Raw genomic sequence first — 22,996 nt, forward strand, 5'->3', positions numbered from 1 at the left:
ATCCAAACTAAAGTTAAAGTTACTTTGCACCATAGGCAATACCATGCAACCATACTTTAAATCAAATTACTGGTGTGAACGGAGAATTCTCGTTTTTCAAACACTTCCACTCTCTAACAGCAGCCTATAAATTACAGTGTTTTGCTATCACAAGGGGGGGGGGGGGGCGATATGCTGAAGGCTTAATAATGCAGCAATTTTTAAACATTTTCGCCCATTACTCTTGGAGTCTCTTACGCCACACCACCCCTCCCCGAGGGCAGGTTGTGGATTGCTCGCAGACCTTTGTCCGTACTGGGACAGTTGGACGCACCAGGCACCGGATGGCCCAGAATAACTCAAATTCTTCCTCCCCCAATACCAAAATCAGGATCAAGGGGTGCAATATGGTGCCCTACTTTGCGGCACAGAGGACTGCCACTTCTACATGGCACATCACTATGCCAGCTTTTGCAACTACCATCTGGTAAATATAGCTTGGTTTAAGCATGGAGAGAGAGCGCGAGCGCACTGGGCCGGTCTTCAGTGTGAATACAGGAAACTTTGTGATATCCGGCACCGACGGGACCGGCGTGTTGCCGATCTATCAAAACTGCCGGACATACAAAGTTAACGTTGAAACATACGGAGGTTTTCATCTCCGTATCTGACAACACTGTTGCTTAGCAACAGCTTCTAAAGAGTCGGCTGCAGCTGCAAGCGTCTGTAGCTGAAGCTGTTGCTATAGCTACAGACCTTGCAGTGCCTGACTGGGAAAAAAAAAGAACGAGAACTAAAAAAACTTATAGAAAACGGCTCCTGATTTTTGCCGTTAGATCGAGTATTCCGGACATACAACCTCCGGATAAACCAAAGTTTCCTGTACTTTGCTTGCCTGCCTCTAAATGGAGGGTACACAAGTGCCATATCTGAAAAAGTTGATTCTTAAATAATTTTTTTTAAATGATCCTTCAACCTATCCAATTTTAGTGATTTCAGGAGCAGGAAGTGATTGTTATTTTCTGAGGAAGGGATGGGGAAGTGTTTTAGACTGCCCCTTTTCCCTCTGGGAAGTACAGCAAGTGCAGAGTGGGGGGGGGGGGGGGAAAAGACAGAAAATAAATTAAATAGGAGGCGGCAGGCACCTGGGCAACAAGTAACATTCACTGGTTAAAGCAGCTTATCCAGCAACATCCAGTATCCAATGAACAAAGGACCCATGGGACACCGTCAGTCGAGAATTAGAGCAGGAACGGCAATGCTGCAGGAAGGCTGCTATTCGGAGACTGGATAGACGGACATTCCAAGGACAATGTTGGAGCAACTTCGCATTCATTTTACTTCAACCTCAATTCTCGATTCTAGAACCAGCTGGAAATGATGCTGCTTCATTCTCAGCATGAACCCCACTCACCTCGTGTGCACCCACTGATATACAGACACAAGAATGACAAGTCTACTTAGTACACAATATTGTATGGTTGCCAATTCTTAAAACCAAATCATGCTGACAATGGCAGGAACACAAAAATGCACAACAATGAAACAAGATTGGGAAACGTGACATGTTACCTGCCAACATTGCCACATTTTTGTGGAACGTACAAATGAGATAAATGTGCGACAATCCATCTCATTAACGCAAACTACTGCACACCGACTCAAAGGCACGCCGCTGCACACCGACTCAAAGGCACGCCGCTGCACACCGACTCAAAGGCACGCCGCTGCACACCGACTCAAAGGCACGCCGCTGCACACCGACTCAAAGGCACGCCGCTGCACACCGACTCAAAGGCACGCCGCTGCACACCGACTCAAAGGCACGCCGCTGCACACCGACTCAAAGGCACGCCGCTGCACACCGACTCAAAGGCACGCCGCTGCACACTTTTCTGAGTTGAATTTCATCTGCCATGGGTCCACCCATTCCACCAGCCTGTATATGTCCTCTTGAAATCTATCACTATCTTCCTCACAGTTTACTACCAAGTTTCAGGTCAACTGCCAATTTTGAAAAAAACTCAATCAAATTAGTTGAACACAATTTGCCCTAAACAAATCCGTGCTGGCTCTCCTTTATTAGTCCATACTTGTCCGAAGTGGCTGTTAATTTTCTCCTGGATTAATGTTTCTAAAAGCTTTCCCACCTCAGGCGTTAAACTGACTGGCCTGTAATTGCCAGATTATCCTCCCCATTTTTCAACAGGGGTGTAACATTTGCAATCCTCCAGTCCTCTGGCACCACCCCTGAATCTCAGGAGGATTGGAAGATCGTGTCCAGCACCTCTGCAATTTCTACCCTCATTTCCCTCAGCAACCTAGGATGCATCCCTTCTGGACTGGGTGACTTATTTACTGCCAACCTTTCTAGTACCTCCTCTTTATTGATTTTTATCTCACCCAGTATCCCGACAAACTCCTCATTTACTGTAGATTTGGCAAAGTCCTCGTATTTTAAAACCTCTATCCTATCCCCACTAAGCCTAAACTAAATAGCCCAAGAGTCTTTCATAACAGAGCCCTTAGGCTCGGTATCTTGAAATTCTCTACCATGTGCGGTGTCTAAAACTAGATATAAAACACTCAAGCATGGATATACCAAAGCTTTATTACAGCCGAAGTATCGCGCTCTTTATTATATACTCTTTGGTCCTTGCAATACAACCTAAACCCCTATTTGCTTTCTCTATAGCCACTTCAGCACTGGTGCACCTTTAATTGGTGATCAATTATTACCCCAGCGCTCCTCCTTTATACTCCGACATGGTATAAATATGCCTCACATTTCCTAACCCCAAATCCAGGACACTGCCTTTGTCCAAGTGAAAGGACATCTGCCAAACATGGGTCACAGAATTCAATTCTCATAGCACAGGTAAAACTCCCAGAATTCCATGTAATGAACACAGAATTTGACTTATTCGGTCACCATAAATCAATGGCGCTGGTTCATGTCCTACATGGCACAGCTCTCCTATTGTTATAGAACAGCACATCCTCCAGCTCATCATGAACAATGCCACGAGATACAGGTCTAACCAATGATTTATAAAGGTTTACCGTAACTGCCTTGCTTTTGTACTCGATGCCTCATCGTGGACCTTGGGAGCTTGAGGGTTCCAGAGGGCCAGGATGAGCTGGCATTCTCTAATTTGGGGACTACAACAACTTGTATTTATATAGCGCCTTTAACGTAGTAAAACATCCCACAGCGCTTCACAGGAGCATCATCAGACAAAAATCGACACCGAGCCAAGGAGACAACATTAGAAACATAGAAGATAGGAGCAGGAGTAGGCCATTCGGCCCCTCGAGCCTGCTCCGCCATTCAATGAGATCACGGCTGATCATCCAAATTCAGTACCCTGTCCCTGCCTTCTCCCCATATCCCTTGATCCCTTTAGTCTTAAGAAATATATCTAACTCCTTCTTGAATATATTTAATGAATTGGCCTCCACCGCCCTCTGTGGTAGAGAATTCCACAGGTTCACCGCTCTCTGGGTGAAGAAATTCCTCCTCATCTCTGTCCTAAATGGCTTACCCTTTATCCTTGGACTGTGACCCCTGGTTCTGGACTCCCCTGCCATCGGGAACATCCTTCCTGCATCTAGTCCTGTTAGAATTTTATAAGTTTCAATGAGATCCCCTCTCATTCTTCTAAACTCTAGCGAATATAAGCCTAATCAACCCAATCTCTCTTCATACGTCATTCCTGCCATCCCAGGTATCAGTCTGGTGAATCTTCACTGCACTCCCTCCATGGCAAGACCATCCTTCCTCAAATAAGGCGACCAAAACTGCACACAATACTCAAGGTGCGGTCTCACCAAGGCCCTGTACAACTGCAGCAAGACATCCTTGCTCCTGCACTCGAACCCTCTCGCTACAATGGGCCAAAGGTAGCGGAATGGATGGTCTCAATCTTAGTGACAAAGAAGTCCATGAGCTCTTCGCACTTGTTGGAGGTGAAGGTGAAGGGGGCAGAAGCCGGGGGTTATCTTTGCATTCCAGGATGATCCTGGAACAGTGAGCAGTTTTGGCAGAGGAGAGCAGGGCCCGATAGTGCTTGATGTGGTCCAGCCAGATCTGGTGGTGACTGGCTAAACCAGTTGTGCATCATAAACGTTCAAATCTGTTTTGAGTGGTGAGGAATACAAGGAGGTCATCACAGATGGTCTTCTCAGTGATGGAGACAATGGGAATAGAGAGGCCACGTGAGATGGCAATCATTAAAGACACAAGTTTTATTGAAGTTGAGGATTCTCCCCATTATGTGACAATGTGTTTACAAAGGGCTCTGAAGGGGAAGCCAAATCTAAGAATGAAAGTTTCCCTCCCCTGGGATGGCCCTCTGCTTCCAAGAGGCCGACCCCTCTGTTTATGTTGCCGAATTCTCTTGCCTGTACCCCCCCACCCCCGCAGTGGCCCATTCCTCAAGGGGGTTCTTGTGCCGCAACTGTTTCTTGTGGGGGAGAAAAATGGCAGAATTGTTCAGGCAGCCAACAGCTCTTCTGTAGTTGCTGCCACCCAACATCTCAGCCCAGACCCCCATAGCGTCCACCCCCCCAAGCTTGCCACTAAAATATTTAAATGAGCTGTGTATTTTGATGCCAGATCACCTCACTTTACGGTTAGAGTTAGGAAGCCTCAAACCAAATATAATTAGAGTATTGTGCATTTTGTGTTAATTTCCCCCAGCAGATAATCCCAACATGGAAAGTGAATTGCCCACGGCCATGGAAACCTAGCGCTCCCTTTCATTCTGTTTATGGGTCTCCCTGCACATTTTCTGAAACTCTTGTACCATTCCACTGGCTATAATGCTGTCATTGATGCCCACACACAGCAACAATTTTAATACCTCACTAAGCCCTTATCGTCTCCCTCACACCACTTTGTGGCATCCCCCTCCCTTGTTGTCTTTCATCTCCAATGGACTTCCACACAGACAGGTAAATCATTGCTCCCTGAAATAATGCCATCGTTCCTTTTCATGTAGCAATTTTTGGGTCCCAGTAACACTGAATGCCCTTCTATCCACCAAGAGAATTTACTACTCTCCCTGCTAAGGCATTTTGCCAATAGCTCCCTATTCCAAAGCATTTTCCCATCTCTCTCGCCCCTGCTTCCAAGGCCATTTTCTAATCAACCTCTCTTCCCCCACTCTCCCACTTCCCCAACAAGAGGTAGTTTCCCATCTGCTCCTGCCACCCTGCCTTGCTGAACTGGTCACCTTACACCCCCACCCCACTGACGAGGAGAAACTCTAGGAGATGGCACTGTCCATAGTTACAATCACCTTTAAATTATGGAAGTCACTCCACCAGGTGGCATTATATTCCAAACTAAGTAACATGATGTTATGCTTATAAGAGGAAGACTAGATGGCGTGTTTATTTTAAAACAAAAAGCATCGAATCTTCACCTTACGAGAGGGGCCTGCCTGATCGGATCTCCTCCACTCTGATATCATCAATGGAGAGGGGTCAGGAGCGGCTTCAATGAATGCAATGGGAGGGGCTCTGATTTCAGACCAGCCCTAGTGCAGTTAGCTGGTAGATTGCAGTCCAAAAGTCAGGCTGCATCTTATTAGCTCGGAGGCCAGTCCAAAGTTATAACTCCCCATTACATTTCAAGCAGTTGTTTTGAAGTCACCAGTTTAGTTACCTGGACTTCCATTCCCCTTTAAGGTGGCTTCTTGATCACCATGTCCTCTGGTTCTGTTATCCTTGTTTTGCATTAAATCGGACCTTTATCGTTTAGTAACAAATATACATTTCTAAATATTAAATGTCATGTGTAATTCTTCTATAGCTCTCCCAACCTTTCCCTCTTCCCCCAGGCACCCTGCTTTTCCACACAACCTGGTATTCTCCCCAAATGACATTCTACTAGCATCGCCTACAAGATACTTGCCGTGGGGCACTCCTGATAACTGCTGCCCAATTAGAACCACTAATGCTTAATCCTGCTTTTACTTTTCTTAAAGACATTTAGTTTCCTTCTCAGTCGCCTCCACCATTTCTTTTCTCATCCAGAGGTGCTCATTCCTTGCTGTGGAACGGTTCCACGGGCTCTCTACTACCTCACCAAATGTCCATTTTGTCAGGTGCAAGCCATCACCGTGACTGTTGTCAGGCCATTTAGCAATCGGGTACATCACAGTCGATCCCCATTAGTCCTCACCTGATGGCCACTTCCAGTAGGTTTTTACACCTCGTACTTGTATGAAAATGAAACATAGTTTTTGAAACACAGGGGGACAAAAAATCAAAGCTAATCACAACTATATCAACCATTTCATTTTTTTCTTTCAAAAGGAACTCATGGTTACACTTCCTGATGGTAAGTGCAAAAAGTAAGTAGTCTTTGTCAAATATCGAAGAAAAACAAATCCATAACATCAGGGTCTGCAGCTGCAATGCCGTCTTCATGCCCATCAAGAATTATATACACTTCATCATTATAGTCCTCTGAATTTAATGGCACTTACTTCTCAGTGACTTTAAAGGTACTCTTCTCTTCACCTCTGGCGAAAGGTCCCTGAGTTGCCTCTTTTATGTAGCTGAAGAGCATCTCACAGTCCACGGTCACTTCATCTTTCTCCAGCAGTTTGAGGATCGAGGCATGAAGTCTGAAGTAGACCTGATCAACAAATGGTTACATAAACAGATAATCCCCACATTTAAAAATAAAGCCTCCATCAATATTCACCCAAGTTTATATAGTCACACACAGCAATAGTAATCCACGAGAAACCTGAATTATAGCATATAAACCACTTCCCCCATTTTTAGGGGTGTATTTAAAAAGTTAGATCAGTATGATTAGGGGATATTTGTAAAACATGCATTAAGATTTCATTTATACACAAATCCAAATCTATTAAAAAAAGCAGTCATGTCATGATGGGGTCTTCTGGCCAGGAGACAGAAATGTATACAATTGCCCTCTAATTCACCTCAGGAGTTTCGAGCTGGTTACAATGACCCATATTTGCCTATTTGTACTAGTTTTCCACAGGGAGCAATTGAGCAATGGCCTGAACAATTTTTCTTACTAGGTTAGATAGCAAATTATGTCATTCACATAAATTGTAACAAAAAAATCTTGTCTTTATTACATATTAGTGGATATGCAGCCAATCTGCGGTCTGCAGCCAGTTGTAAAGTTTAAGGCCACTGCTCCAGTACTCCCCATCGAAACCTGGTATAAATACAGGTCATTGCAGTCACTTCGAAACTCCTCGGGTCAATTACAGGACAATTCTAATGTTGTAAATTTCTGGCTCCTGGCCACAAGATCCCATCTTGAAATTACTGTTTCTAATTTTTTTTTAAATGGCTTTTCATCTCTAAAAAGTGGCGACTGTAGAGTGATGGTCATACACTACACAGAAGACTTTAAATCTGAAGTCTCACATTTTCTATAAAGTTTAGAATCAATTCAAGCTCCGGCTTTCTTTCACAAAGCAGTGGCATTACTGAACCAGTAAAAATCAATCAATAATAAAAAGGCTGCTAAATACAATACAAAATATTCCCTTAACCTGCAACGAATATTGGGTGAAGCAGAAGTATGAGGTAATGAAACTGGGCTAAGAATTACTTTATCAGAAACCATCACTGTTTCAATTCTATTAATAGAGAATTGATGCTCAATTTCTCTTTTGCTTTTAACATCCAATCGCACTATGTCCTTAGCTCCATTGTCTTTTGTGAGTCCACAAGCCGAAGACTATGAAAAGGCAAAGAATTCCCCTGAGGCCATAGCGTCCAAAGCGCAACTGGGGCACTGCTCTCTCTTCCAGATGTGTTGATACTGAAAGATGCTTTTTTTTAAAATAGGATGAGCTTATCAATTGAGAGCATGCAAATATTCATCAGTTTGTTTAATTCTGTAGACTTAAAGCCCAATCCAGATCATTTATATCTTACAACATCTACTGGAAGCTCAAGAATATTTGTGCGCAGAAATAACAATTTATAAGCCACAAGAGATATCCAAGTACTCGGGAGCCCGGAGATCTCGGCTGCTTGTCATTCTGGTTCAGTACCTCTAGCGCCTCCATCGCCAGGTCTGGTGGATTGTGGTAATGGATCTTCCGCGGGTAATGCGCTGCATCCTCGTGCAGGTTATGTGCCGCCTGGACAAAAAGCAGCACAGATTAGGAGAGAGAATGAACTTGCATTTATAGAACGCATTTCATGACATCAGGGCGTCCAAAGTGCTGCATAGCTAATGAAACATTTTTTAAAGAGTTATCACTGTGGCATCCAATTTGTGAATAACAAGGCTCTACAAACAGCAATGAAATAAGTGATCAGATAATCTGTTTCAGCGATGTTGGTTGAGGGATAAATTTTGGCCAGGACACCAGCACTTCTTTGAATAGCTTCATGGGATCTTTTATGTCCACCCAAGAGGGTGAATAGGGCCTTGGTTTAGTGTCTCATCTGAAAGACAACACCGCTGACAGTACAGCAGTCCCTCAGTTCAGTACTGGAGTGTCGGCCCAGATTATGTGCTCAAGTCTCTGTAGTGAGGTTTGAACCCACAACCTTCTAACTCAGAGTGCTACAACTGAGCCAAGAAAGCATGAGAACACAGCTGTTGTTAATACTTAGTAGAATGGATGCAAAGCTTCATCATCAGGAACACTCAATTCCCATTTGGACTAGTCAAAACTCCACAACAAAAATGAGTCTTAAAGATTTATTCAGGGCCAGTTGTCACATAGTTTCTAAAAGGCAAGTCACTCTTGATGAACCATTCAAAGAAATAACAGTGCATAGATAAAAGGAAATATTTGATAAGGTACCACGTATGATATATGGGGAATACAACACATGGAAATAAGACAAATGTGGTGACATGGATAAAGAGATGGGAAAAAGAGTAGGGAGATAAAAGGAAGTTTTTCAGACTGGAGAGATGCGGTGAGTGGTGTTCCACAAGGGTCTGTGTTGAGGCTGCATGTTATACATATAAAAATATAAGGATTGAAGTTTGCCTTGTCTGGGACAGCCCTGTTTATGCTGCCAAATTCTCTTGACCCCACTCCCCCACCTAGTAGCCAATTCCTCAAGGGGTTCTTGTGCTGCAAGTGTTTCTTGTGTGTGTGGGGGGGGGGGGGGGGGCAGGGGAGTAATGGCAGAATTTTTCAGGCAACCAACAGCTATTCTGTAGTTGCTGCCACCCAACATTTCAACCCAGACTCCCACTGCACCTAAGCATGTCACTAAAATATTAAAATATAAGCTGTATATTTTCAAGCCAGGTCACCTCACTTGGGCACAGCGACATGGTGAGTGATGAGCACTGCCTCAGTGCCACTGCACTTGGACGGTATTATCCACCCCAATAAGATAAGCACAGTGGCTTAACTGCTTTACGGTTAGAGTCAAGAAGCTACAAGCCAAATATAATTTAAGAAGTATTGTGAATTGTGTGTTCATTTCCCCCAGCAAATAATCCCAACATGGAAAGTAAATTGCCCATGGCCATGTAAATCCAGCTCTACAAAAAGCTATGAAATAAGGGACCAGGTATGATATATGGGAAATACAACACATGGAAATAAGAGGAATGCAGAGACATGCATAGAGATGGCAAAGAGAGTAGAGAGAAAGGGAAGTTTTTCAGACTGGAAAGGTGTGAGGAGTGATGTTCCACAAGGGTCTGTGCTGAGCCTGCATATTATACATATAAAAACTGATCTAGACTTGGGAATCGTGGGAACAACATCACAATTATCAAATTGGGGAGCATGTCAAATTGTGACCAGGATTGTGAAAGACTTCAGAAGGACATGGATAGGCTAGCAGATTGGACAGATAGGTGGCAGATGCAGTTTAATGTGAAAATATTGAAGTAATACATTTTGGAAGTAAGAATGGGGAAAGAAAATGCACCTTAAATGCCAATATTTTAAATGGAGCAGAGGAGCAAAGGGTCTTGGTGGACTGAGACACAAGTCATTGAAGGTGGCTGCACAAGTAGATAAGGCCATAAAAAAGCAAACAGAATCCTTGGATTTTGTATGTAGAGGCATAGACTATAAAAGCAAGGAGGTAATGCTGAAACTAAAAACAGAAAATGCTGGAGACACTCAGCAGATCAGATAGCATCTGTGCAGAGAATAGAAGAATTAACGGTTCGGTGCAGACCCTTTGTCAAAACTGGGTAGACGCCTCTGTTCTCTCGACAGATGCTATCTGGCCTGCTGAGTGTTACCAGCATTTTCTGTTTTGGTTTCAGATTTCCACCATCAGCAGTTCTCTGCTTTTGCTGAGGTAATGTTGAGCTTAATTAGGCCACTGCTGTGGTGCCGTGTATAGTTTCAGGTATCCAGTTACAGGAAGGATTAAAAATAGCTATAGAAATGGTGCAGTGTAGATTCACTGGGATGTTACCAGAGATGAGGGGCCACAATTATGAAAAGAAACTTATGAAGTTCGAGCTTTTACACTGGAGCTGAGAAGATGTAACCTGATAAAGGTCTTCAAGATTATGAAGAGTTAAATAGTGCTGAATTGTTTCTATTGGTTGTGGAGACAATAGCAAGGGGCACAAATTTAAGATAATGATAAGAATTAAAGGGGAGGTTAGAAAAAAAATTCACAGAGGGTGGTTAGACTGGAATTCTCTGCCACAAACCTTTGCTGAAGTAAAGTCTACGAGTACCTTTATTAGATACAGTTGCCTAAAAGAGAAACATTTGAAAGAGTAATATTAAAGGCTATGGAGAGAGAGAAATCAGATTAAACTAGGTGGCTCATGGGGAGAAAAACACCAGCGGAGACCTGAAGGTCCAAATGGCTTGTTTCTGTGCTGCAGCACTCATTCTAATTCAATCACTTATAAGGTAACTGGTTCACCTTACATGGGACAAACCTTGGGTTTGGGAGCGAGAGGGAGTAATCTGAAGCAGACTTGCACCAAAATATGATGGAGGCTAGGCAGGGAGAAATTAGGGCAAGGTAATTAGTTGAACTATTCATTCAAAAAAGGTGGTAGAGAGAAAACGGGGAATTATAGACTGGTAAGCCTGACATTGGTAGTGGGGAAAATGCTAGAATCCATTATAAAAGATGTAATAGCAGGGCACTTGGAAAACAGTGACAGGATCGGACAAAGTCAACATGGATTTACAAAAGGTAAATCGTGCTTGACTAATCTACTGGAATTTTGAGAGAATGTAACTGGTATAGATATGGGAGAACCAGTGGATGTGGTGTATTTGGACTTTCAGAAGGCTTTTGATAAGGTCCCACATAAGAGATTAGTGTGTAAAGTTAAGGCACATTGGGGGCAAGGTACTGACTTGGATAAAGAACTGGTTGGCAGATAGGAAGCAAAGAGTTGGAATAAACAGCTCTTTTTCCGAGTGGCAGGCAGTGACTAGTGGGGTACCGCAGGGATCGGTCCTAGGACCCCAGCTATTCACAATATATATAAATGATCTAGACGAGGGAACTAGATGTAATATCTCCAAGTTTGCAGACGACACAAAGCTGGGTGGGCGTGTGCGCTGTGAGGAGGATGCCGAGAAACTCCAGTATGATTGGGACAGGTTGGGTGATTGGGCAGATGCATGGCAGATGCAGTATAATGTGGATAAATGCGAGGTTATCCACTTTGGTGGCAGAAACAGGAAGGCAGATTATTATCTGAACGGCAATAGATTGGGAGAAGGGGAAGTGCAACGAGACCTGGGTGTCCTTGTGCACCAGTCGCTGAAGGTAAGCATGCAGGTGCAGCAGGCGGTTAAGAAGGCAAATGGTATATTGGCCTTCGTAGCAAGAGGGTTCGAGGACAAGAACAAGGATGTCTTGCTGCAGTTGTACAGGGCCTTGGTGAGCCCACACCTTCAGTATTGTGTGCAGTTTTGGTCGCCTTATCAGAGGAAGGATGTTATTGCCATGGAGGGAATGCAGCGAAGATTCACCAGACTGATACCTGGGATGGCAGGAATGACGTATGAGGAGAGATTGGGTCGATTGGGCTTATACTCGCTGGAGTTTAGAAGAATGAGAGGGGATCTCATTGAAACTTATAAAATTCTAACAGGACTGGACAGACTGGATGCAGGAAGGATGTTCCCGATGGCCAGGGAGTCCAGAACCAGGGGTCACAGTCTAAGGATAAGGGGTAAGCCATTTAGGACAGAGATGAGGAGGAATTTCTTCACCCAGAGAGTGGTGAACCTGTGGAATTCTCTACCACAGAAGGCAGCGGAGGCCAATTCATTAAATATATTCAAGAAGGAGTTAGATATATTTCTTAAGGCTAAAGGGATCAAGGGATATGGGGAGAAGGCAGGGACAGGGTACTGAATTTGGATGATCAGCCATGATCTCATTGAATGGCGGAGCAGGCTTGAGGGGCCGAATGGCCTACTCCTATCTTCTATGTTTCTATGATGGGCGCTGCCATTTCCTCACACTCACTGGCACCACACTGGAGACTAAAAGCACGAGCAGCTGGGGAGAAAGAGGCCGAGTGGAAAATGCCGTACAGACAGATCCACAAACACCATCCAAGCAAATTGGAGACCAAGAACAGAGGACTGGGCCCAAGTGGGCTAGAGCCATTGATGTGACATGGAGAGAGAGAAGCCAAAGCCTCAGGAACAGATTGCTTTATAAAAACAAAAATGTATTACTTTGTACATATGTTGGCTCCTGGGAATTATAACTAAGGATGTACAGAAGCCTGGCATGTTTTCTTTTGGGGCGGGAGACAAGAGAGTTTTTAGAGCCAAGTTTATGGGCAAGTTTGCAGCAATAAATTTTACTTTTAGGTTATACAGAGGGATAGGTAGGAGACTGTCAAGACAGCTGTATTTAAGAATTCTTTGGCTACATTATGATTAGATAGAAATATTTTGTGTAATGATTAGAGAACTAATCAGATAGGAGAAAAATAGACGTAACCAATGAGAAACCAAGAAACTGACTAGACTGCCATAACAGACAAAATAAATGGTATTTAAAAGATAAATGCACAAGTTGAAAGAGACGTTAACATCTGGGAAGGTCAGACAAAGGAGGGTACTCAGTGGAAAGAGCTGTGGAATAGGTTACCAGGGAATGTCTTAAAGTCAATGGTATAAATGGGTTGAACAAACAACTGAATGCATTTCTCGAGAGCCATGGGATTGAGGTAGGTAGGTAGGGTTGGTCTATCAAAGAGGGATGGACTTGTTAAGTGAAATGGCTTTTCCCTCTTCCTAAAAATGGTTGTGTTCTTACTTTAAAAAAAAAACTCCAGAAATTACACAAGGGTCAGGAATTCCCCATTCACTTCCCTTTTTCCAACCTCCTTCCTTTAGGTTCCCATCCCATTCTCCGAGTCAATGGTTGGACAGGTACCCAGCTTAGATTGTTGTCATCCACTGTGTAACCAACCAAGAGGTTTGTGAGTATTGCCTCATTTGACACACCCTCAACTTTCCAGCCCTTTTGGTGAGGAAATCACCTAACCTTCAACCCACTATCCCCGGCAGCTCTCAGTGCCGTCACTCTGGGGGCAAGCATCTCATTAACCCAAAGAGCTATCCATAAGAGAACACAAGCACTGGGAGCAGAAAATACGTGCCGGAGTCACCCTCACAGAAGCAGAGACCTTGAAGCAAGTCATCTTGCTGCCCCTTATTTCTTCATGATAGCGATACTAAAGAGAATAAATATCAATCTCTAACCTTTCTATGATACAAATTAATTCTGTCCTGTTTTGTAGGTGCTTTAAATCCTGCTGTAAGGTACTAGTTTGACTTGCAACAGCTAATTGGGTCATTTCTGACCAAAGAGATATTTTCTCTAGAGTAGACTTCCATGAGGTCATCTCAATAAAGTGAAGGGTTACAGAAATCAGCTCATTCCCATTTCAAGAATGCAACTTTAGGTACTGCAGCCTAATTTAAGCAGTGGATAGTGCCCTTGTACACAAATGCAAAATAGCGATCTTTATTCCAAAAATGATCAAAATTACCAACAGTTTTAACAACTTTATAAATGATGACATACAAAACAGGAATTGAAACACACACCAACATGTACAATTAACACCCACTGAACAAACCTACTGTAAACTCCTGCTCATTTTTTGCCAAGAACCAAGAAAAAAAGTTAGTTCATTCGTTAGTTAATCCAGTGTATTTCTCAGCCTATGAACATTCAACTTCTCGAAGGTGACTGCCTGAAGGAGGGAACATTTTCCAATTGAGGCTTAGAACACTGATGCACATGTGCAGAAACAGAAGGAATACTCCACAGAGGGGCATGTCTGAAGAAACTAGATTACAAGGTAGAGTCCCTTTAATAGTGCACCCTTGATATGGTGGTAAGTTTCTGCAGCAATGACAACACAGGGTGTAAAGAGAAGGTAAACGTAACGTTACCTTACAGCTTGGCATCTACCAGATATAACAGTCCAGAAATTCGGGTCGAGGGCTTCCCGCGGGTGTAAGTCCCCGACCTGCACTTACCTAACGCGCCGACCGTTGAGCTGTGGGCCCCTCTGGAATTCCGATCCTGGGCCTGCTCCAACTGCCGGCGCACCGTGCTTGCGTATCCCAGGGGCGCAGTTAGTTCGATGCGTCCCCTGGGATCACGTGAGCCATGGGGAGCCAATCGGAGCAGGGACTGCTTCATTCATAAGTTTGACAGGAAGGGCTGTCAAACTTATAAATACTATAAGCCCCAAAACATCACTAAATCTTCAAATAAATTTTTAAAAAACATCACATTTTTTAAATAAACTATAAATTACATGAAATAACTATTTTAAACAGTAATTTAAATTTTTGGAAAAAATAATTTTATTTTCTAACGGGGCTAAAAATAAACTTACCTTTCTTTAAAGCATTTTAAAATAATAAACCTGTGGAAAAAATGTTTTAATTTAAATTCACCACTTACCTTGTAAAAAGCAGGCCTTGCGACTGCTTTTTACATGTCTAACTTCTGGAGTCATACCCTCCCGGGAAAACATGCAAAAAAAAACGCAAGCTCGATGCACACACGCAGCCTCTCCTGCGCATGCGTTCGACCTTTCAACCCCTTCTTTCAGGGGAACGGAAGTGCCGGTTTCCCGCGCATGCAGGAAACTGGCACTTCCATTGGGCTTAATCAAATTCCAAGAAAAGTTAGTCTATCCTCAAGACACAAGATTGTCCAGATCTCATCGGTGTAGAAGGCCAGCCTCCTAAATGAATAGACCAGGGCAACAAAAGATGCTCTCCCATTGTAGAAGATGCCTAATTAGAACATGGCAACAGGGTCAATCGCTAGTGACAGTCATGCCACTATTCATGACTTGACTGATTTTGCTTCAGTGTTCTTTAGGTATAGTAAGACAGCATTCCTTTGACATCAGGTATACTAATATTACACAAGAAATGCCTGGAGTTCAAGATCCACACTGACCTGCTTGTAATGTTCCAAGTATTCCTTCGGTGGCAGTTTCTGCTTTTCTGCTATTTTGCCCAACATGTAGTGAATGAGCCACTCCTCCTCATCGCCATCTCCTTCACAGTGTGTCGCTGATAGAAAACACTGCTTGGCTGTCTCGAGCATGCTGTCCCTTCGTTCTTCCATCTGTGATGCACAACAACGACAGTGAATGTCACAAATCTAACATTTTAAAATCGTCTCAGTGGCCAGTGGTCCTAAATAGCAAAATCCCAACCTCAGGCAGGAAAATGAGGACGACACAAGACACATTCATTCACCTTCAAGCACCTAGTTACACATCACTGCCAGTAGGAACCTTAACTGCATGTCACCTGCCTGTTCCTTCAGTCTCATGGCACTACATGACATGAGAAGCACCAGATACTAGAAGAACACGTATTGAAAAGGAAGTTTCTTATACTAGTTTTAAATTGTAATAAAAGACCATAGTCCTGTGATTCAAGTCAAAATTAACTTCGTATTACTCTCCAAAGGTCTTGCATTTCGAGATTTCTACTCTGCAAAGTTCCAGATCATACTATGTCAATATTATGGGAATGTCACTTCAGGGAAAGTCGATGCTGTAACAGTATTTTATTATATGCATTTTTATTTTAGGTAGCATCTTATCACATCTTTCAGAGATGACACAAAGTGCTTCCCATGTAATGAATTACTCTGGAAGTGCAGTGACTGTTGTTGACCTATCCATTAGGCTCCTAATACTAACAGCGGGATCAGGATCCCTCCTTCTGCTGGATCCAGATACAGAAATCATAGCAGCTCAGTATCAGCTGTCATAATCAGAGTACTGCAATACTGAAAGAATAAACCTCCCTCCTCCACCCAAAGAACGTACCTGCAACATTCTCGAATACATTCATAACAAAGCAATCAACTACCACAAGAATAAAGAATTGCTACCCATTAACTATTATAAATACTGGACAGTTGTTCAGGCAACAAAAATAATTCATCGAAACTCAACCTTTCAAAACAATGTCGCCTAAACCCGATGACTGAATTGTAGTCTCATAATTCACCGACAGCTATCGGGTATCCTTTATTTAAACAGCAAGGGCCTAATGTACAACACTTTCCAACAGACAGCCGGAGCTGTAATACATGGCTCATAACCCCCTTGCTAAAACTGAAGCAGGTAAAATTTGAATAAAAAGCAGACACAAACAGAAAATTTTGCAAGTACACGGCACGTCAGTCAGCATCTGCAGGGAGAACAGACAAGTTTGTTTTGGGTGTGGATCCTTCTTCAGAACTGAAAAAGAGGTGGGCAGACATATTAATGCAATCAGAAAAAGGACAGGGTTTTTAAAATATATTTATTGCACACGAGTGGAAGGATGCAACATATGATGTCAATAATACAGAAGCAGTGAAATTTTTTTTTTTTTTTTTTTTTTTTTTTTAAAAAGGTGTGTAAATAGCTGAAGAAGTGGAAGGCCTGGGGAAATGCAAGAAAACGGGAGAGGTGGGAGAGATGAACAACACAGAACACCTGGGCGTCGAGTATAAAATTAAAACATGTTTGAAAATGAGGCTAGAGATGAATATGATGTCATGGCACTAACTGAGACATGGCTCAAAAAGGGCAGGATTGGGTTTTAAATATTCCTGGATACAAGGTGTTTAGGAAAGATAGGGAAGGAAAGATCGGAGGTGGGGTGGCAGTATTGATTAAGGAGAATGTTACAGTGCGGGAGAGAGAGGATGTCCTGGAGGGGGCAAGGATAGAATCTATTTGGTTAGAGTTGAGAAATAATAGGTGTATTCTATAGGCCACCAATTAGCAGGAAGGATACAGAGGAGCAAATTTGCAGGGAAGTTGCAGAGAGGTGCAAGAACTATAGAGCAATGATAATGGGGGGCTTCAACTATCCTAATATAGACTGGGATAGTAATAGTGTAAAGGTCAGAGAGGGGGAAGAATTTCTGAAGTGTGTTCAGGAGAACTTTCTTGATCAGTACGTTACCAGCCCAACGAGGAAGGAGGCATTGCTGGATCTGGCCCTGGGGAATGAGGTCGGTCAAGTGGAGCAAGTGTCAGTAGGGGAAAATTTAGGGAACAGTGATCATAGTATCATATGGTTTAGATTAGCTATGGAAAAGGACAGTGAGCAATCTAGAGTAAGAATACTTAATTTCAGTGGATTGAGAATGGATTTGGCCTAGGTAAATTGGAATCAAAGATTGGCAAGCAAAACTGTAATTGAACAATGGGCTGCCTTTAAAGAGATGATTCAGGTAAAGTCGAGGTACATTCCCATGAGGGGGAAGGTAGGGCAACTAAAGCCAGAGCTCCCTGGATGACAAAAGAGATAGAGAGTAAAATGAAGCAGAAAAAGGGGGCACATGATGGATGTCAGGTTGAGAATACAAGCGAGAATCAGGCTGAATATAGAAAGTTCAGAGGGGAAGTGAAAAAGGAAATAAGAGGGACAAAGAGAGGCAGCTAACATAAAAGGGAATCCAAAAGTCTTCTATAGGCATATAAATAGTAAATGGGTAGAAAGAGAAGGGGTGGGGCCGATTAGGGACCAAAATGGAGACCTACACATGGAGGCAGAGGGTGTGGCTGAGGTACTAAATGAGTACTTAGCATCTGTCTTTAACAAGGAAGAAGATGCTGCCAAAGTCAATGAAAGAGGAGGTAGTTGAGATACTGGATGGGATAAAAATTGATAAAGAGGAGGTACTAGAAAGGCTGGCTGTACTTAAAGTAGATAAGTCACCAGGACCGGATGGGATGCATCCTAGGATGCTGAGGGAAGTAAAGGTGGAAATTGCGGAGGTACTAGCCATGATCTTCCAATCCTCCTTGGATACGGGATTGGTGCCAGAAGACAGGAGAATTGCAAATGTTACACCCTTGTTCAAAAAAGGGTGTAAAGATAAACCCAGCAACTACAGGCCAGTCAGTTTAACCTAGGTAGTGGGAAAGCTTTTAGAAATGATAATCCAGGACAAAATTAACAGTCACTTGGACAAGTGTGGATTAATTAAGGAAAGCCAGCACAGATTTATTAAAGGCAAATCTTGTTTAACTAACTTGAGTTTTTTGATACGGTAACAGATAGGTTGATGAGGGCAATGCGGTTGATGTGGTGTACATGGACTTCCAAAAGGCGTTTGATATAAAGTGCCACATAATAGGCTTGCCAGCAAAGTTGAAGCCTATGGAATAAAAGGGACAGTGGCAGCATGGATATGTAATTGGCCAAGTGACAGGAAACAGAGAGTAGTGGTGAACGGTTGTTTATCAGACTGGAGGAAGGTACACAGTGGGGTTCCCCAGGGGTCGGTACTAGGACCACTGCTTTTCTTGATATATATGAATTGGACTTGGGTGTACAGGGCACAATTTCAAAATTTGCAGATGACACAAAACTTGGAAGTAAAGTGAACAGTGAGGAAGATAGTGATAGACTTCAAGAGGACATAGACAGGCTGGGGGAATGGGCAGACACGTGGCAGATGAAATTTAACGCAGAAAAGTGCGAATTTTGGTAGGAAGAATGAGGGGAGGCAATATAAACTAACGGGTACAATTCTAAAGGGGGTGCATGAACAGAGAGACCTGGGGGTATATGTGCAAAAATCGTTGAAGGTGGCAGGGCAGTTTGAAAAAGCGGTTAACAAAGCATACAGGATCCTGGGCTTCATAAATAGAGGTATAGAGTACAAAAGCAAGGAAGTTATGAAGAACTTTATAAAACACTGGTTTGACCTCAACTGAAGTATTGTGTCCAATTCTGGGCACTGCACTTTAGGAAGGATGTGAAGGCCTTAGAGAGGGTACAAAAAACATTTACAAGAATGGTTCCAGGAATGAGAGATTTCACTTATGTGGATAGACTGGAGAAGCTGGTGTTGTTCTCCTTAGAGCAGAGAAGGTTGAGAGGAGATTTGATGGAAGTGTTCAAAATCATGAGGGGTCTAGACAGTTTTTTTTTAATATTCATTCATGAGATGTGGGCGTCGCTGGCAAGGCCAGCATTTATTGCCCATCCCTAATTGCCCTTATGAGCTGTCTTCTTGAAATGCTGTAGTCCATGTGGTGAAGGTACTCCCACAGTGCTGTTAGGGAGGGAGTTCCAGGATTTTGACCCAGCGACAATGAAGGAACAGCGATACACTTCCAAGTCAGGATGGTGTGCACTTGCAGGGGAACTTGGAGGTGGTGGTGTTCCCATGCGCCTGCTGCCCTTGTCCTTCTAGGTGGAAGAGGTTGCGGGTTTGGGAGGTGCTGCTGAAGAAGCCTTGGTGAGTTGTTGCAGTGCATCTTGTAGATAGTATACACTGCAGCCACAGTACACCAGTGGTGGAGGGAGTGAATATTTAAGGTGGTGGATGGGGAGTCAATCAAGCAGGCTGCTTTGTCCTGGATGGTGTCGAGCTTCTTGATTGTTATTGGAGCTGCACTCATCCAGGTTAGTGGAGAGTATTCCATCACACTCTCAACTTGTGCCTTGTAGATGGTGGAAAGGCTTTGGGGAGTCAGGAGGTGAGACACTCGCCACAGAATACCCAGCCTCTGACCACCTCTTGTTGCCACAGTATTTATGTGGCTGGTCCAGTTAAGTTTCTGGTCAATGGTGACCCCCCAGGATGTTGATGGTGGGGGATTTGGCGATGGTAATGCCATTGAATGTCAAGGGGCAGTGGTTAGAATCTCACTTGTTGGAGATAGTCATCGCCTGGCACTTGTGTGGCACGAATGTTACCTGCCACTTATCAGCCCAAGCCTGAACATTGTCCAGGCCTTGTAGCATGCGGGCATGGACTGCTTCATTATCTGAGGAGTTATGAATGGCACTGAACACTGTGCAGTCATTAGCGAACATCCCCATTTCTGACCATATGTTGGAGGGAAGATCATTGATGAAGCAGCTGAAGATGGTTGGGCCTAGGACACTGCCCTGAGGAACTCCTGCAGCGATGTCCTGGGGCTGTGATGATTGAGCTCCAACCACCACAACCATCTTCCTTTGTGCTAGGTATGACTCCAGCCAGTGGAGAGGTCCCCCCACCCCACCCCACCAATTCTCATTGACTTCAGTTTTACTAGGGCTCCTTGATGCCACACTCGGTCAAATGCTGCCTCGATGTCAAGGGCAGTCACTCTCACCTCACCTCTGGAATTCAGCTCCTTTGTCCATGTTTGGACCAATGCTGTAATGGCGGAACCCAAACTGGGCATCAGTGAGCAGGTTATTACTGAGTAAGTGCCGCTTGATAGCACTGTCAATGACATCTTCCATAACTTTGCTGATGATTGAGAGTAGTCTGATGGGGCGGGTTGGATTTGTCCTGCTTTTTGTGAACAGGACATACCTGGGCAGTTTTAACATAGAAACATAGAAGATAGGAGCAGGAGTAGGCCATTCGGCCCCTCAAGCCTGCTCCGCCATTCAATGAGATCATGGCTGATCATCCAAATTCAGTACACTGTCCCTGCCTTCTCCCCATATCCCTTTAGCCTTAAGAAATATATCCAACTCCTTCTTGAATATATTTAATGAACTGGCCTCCACCGCCCTCTGTGGCAGAGAATTCCACAGGTTCACCTCTCTCTGGGTGAAGAAATTCCTCCTCATCTCAGTCCTAAATGGCTTACCCCTTATCCTTAGACTATGACCCCGGTTCCACATTGTCGGATAGATGCCAGTCTTGTAGCTGCACTGAACAGCTTGGCTAGAGACGCAGCTAGTTCTGGAGCACAAGTCTTCAGCGCGACAGCCGGGATTTTGTTGGGGCCCATAGCTTTTGCTGTATCCAGTGCGCTCATCACGTGGACTGAATCGGTTTGGCTGAAGACTGGCTTCTGTGATGATGGGGACCTCAGGAGGAGGCCGACACGGATCATCCACTCGGCACTTCTGGCTGAAGATGGTTGCAAACGCTTCAGCCTTGTCTTTTGCACTCCCATGCTGGGCTCCATCATCATTGAGGATGAGGATATTCATGGAGCCTCCTCCTCCCGTTAGTTGTTTAATGGTCCACCACCATTCACAACTCGATGGGCAGGACTTGAGCTTTGATCTGATCCGTTGATTGTGGGATCTCCTAGCCCTGTCTATAGAATGCTGCTTCTGCTTTTTAGCATGTATGTAGTCCTGTGTTGCAGCTTTCCCAGGTTGGCACCTCATTTTTAGGTATGCCTGGTGCTGCTCCTGGCATGCTCTTTTACACTCCTTATTGAACCAGGGTTGGTCCCCTGGCTTGATGGTAATGGTAGAGTGAGGGAATTGGCCAGGCCATGAGGTTACAGATTGCGGTGGAATACAATTCTGCTGCTGCTGATGGCCCACAACGCCTCATGGATGCCCAGTTTTGAGCTGCTAGATCTGTTCTGAATCTATCCCATTTAGCACGGTGGTAGTGCCACACAGCACGATGGAGGGTGTCCTCAGCGTGAAGACGAGACGTCATCTCCACAATGACTGTGCGGTGGTCACTGCTACCATTACAGTCATGGACAGATGCATCTGCAACAGGTAGGTTGGTGAGGACGAGGTCAAGCAGGTTTTTTTCCTCGTGTTGGTCTCTCACCACCTGTCGCAGGCCCAGACTGGCAGCTATATCCTTCAGGACTCGGACAGCTCGGTCAGTTGTGGTGCTACCGAACCACTCTTGGTGATGGACATTGAAGTCCCCCACCCAGAGTACATTCTGTGCCCTTGCTACTCTCAGTGCTTCTTCCAAGTGGTGTTCAACATGGAGGAGTACTGATTCATCAGCTGAGGGAGGGCGGTAGGTGGTAATCAGCAGGAGGTTTCCTTGCACATGCTTGACCTGAAGCCATGAGACTTCATGGGGTCCGGAGACAATGTTGAGGACACCCAGGGCCACTCCTTCCCGACTGTATACCACTGTGCCGCCACCCCGGTGGGTCGATCCTGCCGGTGGGATAGGACATACCCAGGGATGGTGATGGAGGAGTGGGGACAGTGGCTGAAAGGTATGATGCTGTGAGTATGACTATGTCAGGCTGTTGCTTGACTCGTCTGTGGGACAGCTCTCCCAATTTTGGCACAAGTCCCCAGATGTTGGTGAGGAGGACTTTGCAGGGTCGACTGGGCTGGGTGTGCTGTTGTCGTGTCCGTAGCCGGTGCCGGTGCAGAGGTCGATGCCGGGTGGTCCGTCCGGTTTTATTATTCTTCTTATTGTGTTTCGTAGCAGTTTGTTACAACTGAGTGGCTTGCTGGGCCATTTCAGAGGACAGTTCCACATTGCTGTGGGTCTGGAGTCACATATCGGCCAGACCGGGTAAGGACGGCAGATTTCCTTCCCTAAAGGACATTAGTGAACCAGATGGGTTTTTATGACAATCCAATAGTTTCATGGTTACCATTACTGATACGAGCTTTTTATTCCAGATTTATTTAATTAACTGAATTTAATTTCCCCAGCTGCCGTGGTGGGATTTAAACTCACGTCTCTGGATGATTACTCCAGGCATCTGGATTACTAACCCAGTAACATTACCACTATGCTACCGTTCCCATCCCAAAGTAGAGAGAGAGAGAAACTGTTC

At 44.3% G+C, this 22,996-nt stretch overlaps 1 protein-coding gene across 5 annotated transcripts in view; it reads right to left on the reverse strand.

Annotated features, from left to right (window-relative positions):
• The window catches only part of cabin1 (calcineurin binding protein 1), a 464,264-nt gene that overhangs the window by 361,692 nt on the left and 79,576 nt on the right, over nucleotides 1-22,996 (reverse strand). For all 5 annotated transcript variants that reach the window (XM_085962047.1, XM_085962049.1, XM_085962050.1 and 2 more), the window contains exons 23-25: nucleotides 15,415-15,585; nucleotides 8,040-8,129; nucleotides 6,477-6,628 (exon numbers count right to left, since the gene is read on the reverse strand). In XM_085962047.1, the coding sequence (XP_085818173.1) occupies nucleotides 6,477-6,628; nucleotides 8,040-8,129; nucleotides 15,415-15,585 (413 nt within the window). The remainder of the gene's footprint in view (nucleotides 1-6,476; nucleotides 6,629-8,039; nucleotides 8,130-15,414; nucleotides 15,586-22,996) is intronic.

This window comes from Somniosus microcephalus, chromosome 19 (genome assembly GCF_052327205.1).
Source record: "Somniosus microcephalus isolate GS21.2 chromosome 19, FLI_Smic_1.0, whole genome shotgun sequence".
In the NCBI taxonomy this organism is placed as follows: Eukaryota; Metazoa; Chordata; class Chondrichthyes; order Squaliformes; family Somniosidae; genus Somniosus; species Somniosus microcephalus.